The sequence below is a fragment of the Trachymyrmex cornetzi genome, unplaced genomic scaffold (genome assembly GCF_001594075.2).
Source record: "Trachymyrmex cornetzi isolate Tcor2-1 unplaced genomic scaffold, Tcor1.1 scaffold264, whole genome shotgun sequence".
NCBI lineage: Eukaryota > Metazoa > Arthropoda > Insecta > Hymenoptera > Formicidae > Trachymyrmex > Trachymyrmex cornetzi.
In genome coordinates this window covers 61,420-68,466 of record NW_017297313.1, presented here as the reverse complement: position 1 = coordinate 68,466, position 7,047 = coordinate 61,420, and the positions used below count along the sequence as shown (strand labels likewise).

Here is a 7,047-nt window from a genome sequence, read left to right as displayed (position 1 = left end):
ATAGAATATAATTTAAATTACGGTTGATATTTGATCATCATTCACGGTCAGCCCTTTGTAGATGAGTAAAAAGGTTAGTACGGAAAGAGATTATGGTTGGGAGGTTTCGTAGTTGATTTGGCAGGGAGTTCCAGAACTGTATAGCTGTGATCCAGAATGAATTTGCATAAATATTGGTACGTGATGTTGGGAGTGTGTAGGTAGAGGAACAAAGACGGGACGACCGTTTCACTGAGTCATTTACTGAAGTAAATCTACCTGCAAGGTATTGTGGTTGGGAAGTAGCTATGATTTGATATGTAAGGTTACCAAGAAAGTACTGCCTTCTGCGCGAGATAGTGAGCCAGTTTGCTCTCGTTCTGTAAGGTGCGAGTCTGTCATCATTACGCAGACGATAAATGTATCTCAGGGCATTATTCTGCAGGCGTTGCAGTTTAGTATTGAGATATCCCGTTAAGTCAGCTGTAACTAGGGTAGCATAATCAAAATGTGGGACCAGTAATGAGTTGACAAGTAATAGTTTTATTGATGTTGGAAGAAATGCGCCACGAAATTTCAATTTATACAGAACATTATGAACCTTAGATGAGACAGCATTAATATGTTTATTCCATGTCAGATCAGAGGTGATAATTACGCCAAGATCTTTAACTTCGTTTGAGTAGGGTATTAAATCTGCTCCAACTACAATGGGTGGTATATGGGAGGTTTCGGATAGTAGCAATGTTTTGGGAAGATCCCAAGATAATAGCCTTTGTTTTGTGGGTGTTCAGCGTGAGGCCATAGTCCTTGGACCATTTTAACAGTTCCGTAATGTCAAAGTTTATGTGATTTATAGTTTCATTTAACTGGCTTATTGGGGTTGACAAATAGAATTGAGTATCATCTGCAAATATGATGGTCGTGTCTCGACAGTATCGCAGCCTGGTGAACAAGGTGTTAATGACGATAATGAAGAGAATGGGTCCCAGGCTAGTTCCTTGAGGAACACCAGATGTAGTGTGTTCAACTTGAGATGTTTGGCCATCCAGGTTTATTATCGACTAGGAGCGACAAGATAGGAATGATTGCATCCAATTTAGAGCTGCGTTCTCGAAACCGATGTCTCGTAGGCGCGTCAGGATTACAGTGTGACTAAGGCTGTCAAAGGCTTTCGTAAAGTCAAACAGTACCAAGATGGTCACGCAACCCCTATCGATCCCACATCTGACGTCATCTAAGAGATGTAATAAAGCGGTTTGTGTGCTATGGTGTTTACGGAACCCAGATTCTCTCGGGTGTAGCATTTTGTTATTCTCTAAATATTTGATGATCTGTTGGGTGACTAGTGAATCAATTACTTTTGAGAGATGGGGTGGATTTGCTATTGGTCGAGTATCGGATGGATTTAAAGGATTGGGGATTTTCTTAAGTGGGATGATATAAAGATTTTTCCAAACCGATGGGAACATGTTTAGTTTAAACGATAGGTTAATAATGGCTGTGAGGTAGGGAGTGATAATATGAAGCAATTTTTTAAGATGCGACAAACGAAGGTTGTCGGGGCTCAAACCACGAGATTTATTCATGACAGAGTTAAGGCTAATAAGTACTTCATGGTTATTTGTAGGAGTTAGCACAAATGACGAATGCGAGGTTGGTAGAGGTCGTGAAAGGATGTTGTTTAGGGCTTCCTGAGTACATGGTGGATGAGAAGAGGCTACTTGTGAGTAATAGCGATTTAATGTAGATGCAGACAAGTGATTTAGGGCAGATTGAGATGGTGCATTCGTAAGACCCAATTTCCCTAAGTATGACCAGAGAATATTGGGACTCGACTGTAGAGGTAGCGTATCAATTAGATATGCATCTTTGACATATTTCAATGCATACTTGATTTCACGCCTCATAATTCTGTATTGTTGAAGAAGTACAGGGTTACGTAGTCTCTTAGCACGCGAAAACAATTTATCGCGTATCTTAATCCTAGTTCGGAGATCGGAATTCAACCATGGGATGGAGCGATGGGTTATTCGTTTTGTAGTATACGGCGCGTGGGCATTTAGCGCTTCATTGATACAATCATAAAAAATGCTAAGACTATTCGTGAGTTCAGTTTGATGTATATTAGATAAGATCGGTAGGTTGGAAAGTCTAATGCGAAATAAGGCCATGAGGTCGTTTGCTAGAGCGTCATGGTCGCAGTTCGAAAAATCACGATAAGTAATTATCTGCGGAGTACGATTTAAATTATGAAATTCGTAACAAATTGATATAATGTGATGACCGGCCGCAAATGGTGTTAGTGATTTAGCGAAACTTTTAATTTTATTGTTGCTGTCAACGATCATAACGTCAAGCTGTGAGCTTGAAAACCCGGAATGATGAGTAGGACCAAAAGGAACAGAAAATAGTGAATATTCACATATAAAGTTCTTAATATAATTGGATTCGAAACTATCAACTAGTAAATTACAATTTAGATTACCTGTGATTATAACGTTTTTAAACCTGGGTAAATATAAATTAAATTTCGTTAAAAAATCTGAAAAAAGTTGACCACCCGGGCGCCTATACATAACGACAAATAACATACTTCGTTGCGCAGACTTTATATCGAGAAAAAGGTATTCTGGAGTATTAAGATCTGAATTCTCAGAACAATCCAGGACAGTGTAAACAAGCGATTTATGGAGGTAACATGCTACACCACCTCCCTGAATGTAACGCGATTTGTCTTCAGCACGAAGCGCGCGGTCCTTACGCACTAGATTATAATTTGCGATATTTACGCATGACGAGTCGACATTTGGAGTAAGCCATGTTTCTGTGACCGCGAGTATGCGAGTCGTACAATCGGACAAGACTACTTCAATGTCGTGTAGATGGGCTCGAATGGAATTTACATTGACACATGAAATTTTAAACAGATCTGAACGGTACGCTGTTGGTCTTCGGGTAGATGAAGCTAAAGGTGCATTGGGTATAGTGGACTCAGTTAGTCATACGATTTGTTCAAGGTCTCGTTCAGTAGCAATTAGTATTTCGTTAAACCCAGCATCCTTACGAACGAAAACGCTTCCGTTTCTAGCCCAGACTCGCTTATAGTTCGCATTTTTAGCTGCTTGTTTAGCCTTTCTCAAAAGGGCATATGTGTACGCGCTGAGAAACTCATTTACAAATATAGGATTTGCAGCCGTCGTGCTGTTTGATAACTCAGGTAAAATATCTTTTACTATTATTGCCCCCGTTTTGCGTTTAGTATCAATGATATAGTTACGAACTCTAATGGACTTAAAGTCAGCTTTAATAGAGAAATACTGCATTGATATAGAAGCATCCGTAGTATTTGGGCGTTTATAATTGATTTTATTGACTAGTAATAAGTCGCCAATTAGCTCAGGAACTTTTAAATGCGTTAATACACGATGCACGATGTCACGGTACGATAAATCACACGCATTTGGTATACCCGTAATTATAATTTCAGTCGTCGGTTTCGCGTATGCAATCGTCTTTTTTAACTCGCGCATATCTGTAGCAATTGCTGTACATATAGCAGTATTTTGTTGCACCGTTGCCGTTAAATTGGCAATGTCCTGCCTCACGCCGTTTATTGCATTTAATAGGAGCGTGAATTGCTGGTCGCTCGTAAGATTCGTCAGCGCTCCGGTAGACGACGTTGTTTGAGAGGTAGAGAAAGCAGGGGCAGATGGCATGTTCGATATGGATGGGAGCGATATGACTGGGGAATTGATGTTCGCACTCGAAGTAGGAGGTAGGTGGGGTAAGCTACTCAAGTCCTCGACGGCAGGCGGAGACTCTTGTTGTGTCAACAAATATGAAAATGATCGTACACAACAACACTCCGAAATCGACTTAGATTTAATAAATTGTCTTGCACACGAACGATGAAATAACGAATTACAATCGGCGCAAACGTAATTATCGACGACACGCTTATGACATTTGGCACAGGAGGGTTCTGTAGTGACGGTTTGCTTGTTTATGCTGCTATTATCTTTTCTTCTCATGTAAGACATCTAGTACGCATAGCTTGATGTAGTTATTTCGAACGATTTATGATGACTGCTTGTCTGACGTATGGTAGCCAAGTGACGAGTGTCTAGCAAGTTGTTGAACCATTTGCCGGTAGAGAGTGTACATGAGAGCTTATAACAAGGTGATGTGGTGCCGTCCGATAGCCGAAATGACAATCAAGTAAAGTTTTAATATCGACACAGCAGCTCCAGAATACAGTGAAAGCAGAAACTTACATATCAGTAGAGGAGCTGTTGTTGGCGTCGAGATAGTTTATAGCGTCACGCAGAGAGAGGGGGGGAGGGGGGGAGGGAGAGAGAGAGAGAGAGCACGCGCGACAGCGGCCGTCCTTCTCTATGAGTAATTTGTAAACACAATCGAGTATTAGAAAAAAAGGACGGCCGCTCTCTCTCGCTGTCTCGCTTCCTCTAGTCGTTTGTTACAAGCGACCGAAAACCGAAAATGTACTTTCTCGACCGCTCGGCGTATTCCTGTATAAGAGATAAAGAGACACACACATTCTAAATAACGATTTTAATAAATAGATTTTAATAAATTTTAATAATCATATAACCCTTCCATTAATAGCAAAAATTATTTTAACGTTAAAAAAATTAAAATGTGTGTAACGTCCGGTGCGCCTATAATGTAGCGCCCCGTCCTTTTACCAAGCGAGCGCGAGCATGGAATATAGCAAACCAACATAATATGTGCCTACTACAATCGCGTACAGCTATAGGCCAAGCCACCGAAACCGTCGCGATTGAACGCCGCGCGTACTGCGCCTGCGCAAAATTATAAATGCTGAAAACGATGCAAGAATGCACTTCAACAAGAAAACACCGTTAACACGGGATAGGGAATGATTAAGATAACAACCGACCTCGACGCAGCTGCAAGGAAAAACCGCAGACTCGCGAAAAATTGATAGAAACGCACAACGCCAACGCAATGCATTGCCGTGCAATGCCTGAATGCACCCACCGGTCACAAAAGGCCTCCGAATACGAGCGAAATTATCACGAATAAAATCGAAGCGCACATAACTAAGAGAAAGCCTTAAACAAACACCTAAATTCCACGCGCACAAAGAACGAAAAGATCCAGAACAATACAAAAACTTACGATGAAAAAACGCACAAAGAACAAATGTAAGTTCTGCCGCAATGGGCTGCAGTACGCGACGACTGAGCGTGTCAATACGAATCTCGCGACCCCCGCAGTAAAATAAATGGCGCAATTTAACTAAAATCTAATCATTATTAGAGCAAATCACTAATAACATAATCGGCACGTACTAGAGATTTCGCAATAGCACGTGGACGAAAACATCCCCTTACCGCGAGGGACCACGAAACAAATAATATACATATAAAGCAGAGCTTATTCAAGACAGGGTCCTTATTTCTCTCCTCGAAAATCCAACGGTAAGTCTTTCCAGCGCTTTAACTAGCGCTCCAGAGCTTTCCGCACCTTCCAAGAATCCTGTCCCGATCGTGCGCTTTCACGGCGTCTGAAGGGCTATTCCCATTCTCAGCTCCGACGGCGCTAACCCGAAGCGACGCTGAAGCTCGCCTCCTGCGGAGCTCAAAACGAGCGCCTTCCACGGCGTCGAGGCCTCCGCACTCCTCCCCTTTTTTACCCTCTCTATTCTATACATTCTTCTGCATGTAGACGTAACACCGCTGCGACCCGCGCCACCGCGAATCGCGCCCGTCCGCAAGCCTACGAGGGCCCATATTAATATCAAGCAAACCCCGCGTTATCAATAATACTCCCTGTAATGTAAATGTTAAAATAGTTAAACCTTATCATTCTTTTTCTTCTTTTCTTTGCCCTTAAGGCCTTTTACTATCCTTCCTTGCTCCCTTTCTCGTACAGGAAACAGAGAGCATGGATAGAGCGAAGCGTGTGATGAAATATCACAGCTGCCCACAGGAAAGAGATTTTTATATCTTCATTAATTCCTTGTACACCTTCGTGTACCACGGGCGCTCTATCTGATAATTCCTCTAAACTCTCTGATTTTATTCCTTCCTGTGCATAATAAGGGAATACGGAAGTTTGAACCGAATTAAATATAATAAGAGATATCTCGCGAGTAGAATAAATATCAATTCAATTCGTGCCTCTACGAAGGCACTGGTGACAGCAACCTGCCCTACGCGTCAACACACGCCGAAAACGAATCTCACCCGAAGTCAAGGCTTCGCCCCACGCGCCTCGCTCCGCGCTCGCGCTCCCACGATTTTATGTTGCGCCTCGAGACTGCTTTAAAGTTAAACACGCGACTCAGGACGTCACATATGTTTCAAACGTGACGTCTATCGTAATATCTTTCCAGTACACTCACATATTTTCTTTGGAAATACTCGTGTTGATATCTTGATATCTTTTTCAAAATTTGAAAATTGACATTTTACAGTTAAAAAGGGTAAAAATGAGTATTAGTCTAATTATTCATTTACATTTTATTTTTCAAAATGCATATTTTTCAATAATTTCATAATATTTTTTTATAATATTAATATATATTAACATTTATTAATAAATATTAATAAAATATATATTAATGTTATTCGTAATATTAATATGACATTAGTAATAGTCAATTATCAATATTATTATTATTACTAAAAAAATGCAATTTTATAATAAGAAAAAATCCAATATAGATTAAAAAATCGTTTTAATTTTTTTTTAACTATAAAATGCATATTTTAAACATTTGATGAAAATGTGTGTTCAAATATCAACTAAGTTCTACAAAAAAATTCCGTCTGTAACAGTCCTTTAAGAATATCATTTAGATCGTGTTATTTAGTACTAATTGCGATATTTTTTTTTTCTGCAAATTACCAATTTTTTAATTTTAAACAATATATTTATATTTTTTGACCGTATATTTGAGAAACTCAATTAATACTAGAATGTAACTGCCTATTGCGGTCGGAGCTGGATCTTCGTTGCTTTAAATAATTCAATCTTGAATTACTAATATATACTATATATGTACTTGCATATATA

The 7,047-nt window shown here is 39.9% G+C and overlaps 1 protein-coding gene across 1 annotated transcript; it reads right to left on the bottom strand.

The window, feature by feature from the left end:
- Window positions 1-647: 647 nt before the first annotated feature.
- On the bottom strand, window positions 648-1,889 carry LOC108761817 (RNA-directed DNA polymerase from mobile element jockey-like). The gene is made up of 2 exons (XM_018508555.1): window positions 1,128-1,889; window positions 648-1,043 (listed from the first exon to the last, which is right to left on the bottom strand). Exons 1-2 carry the CDS (start codon window positions 1,887-1,889, stop codon window positions 648-650), a joined length of 1,158 nt encoding a protein of 385 aa, XP_018364057.1.
- Between the last annotated feature and the right edge of the window lie 5,158 nt (window positions 1,890-7,047).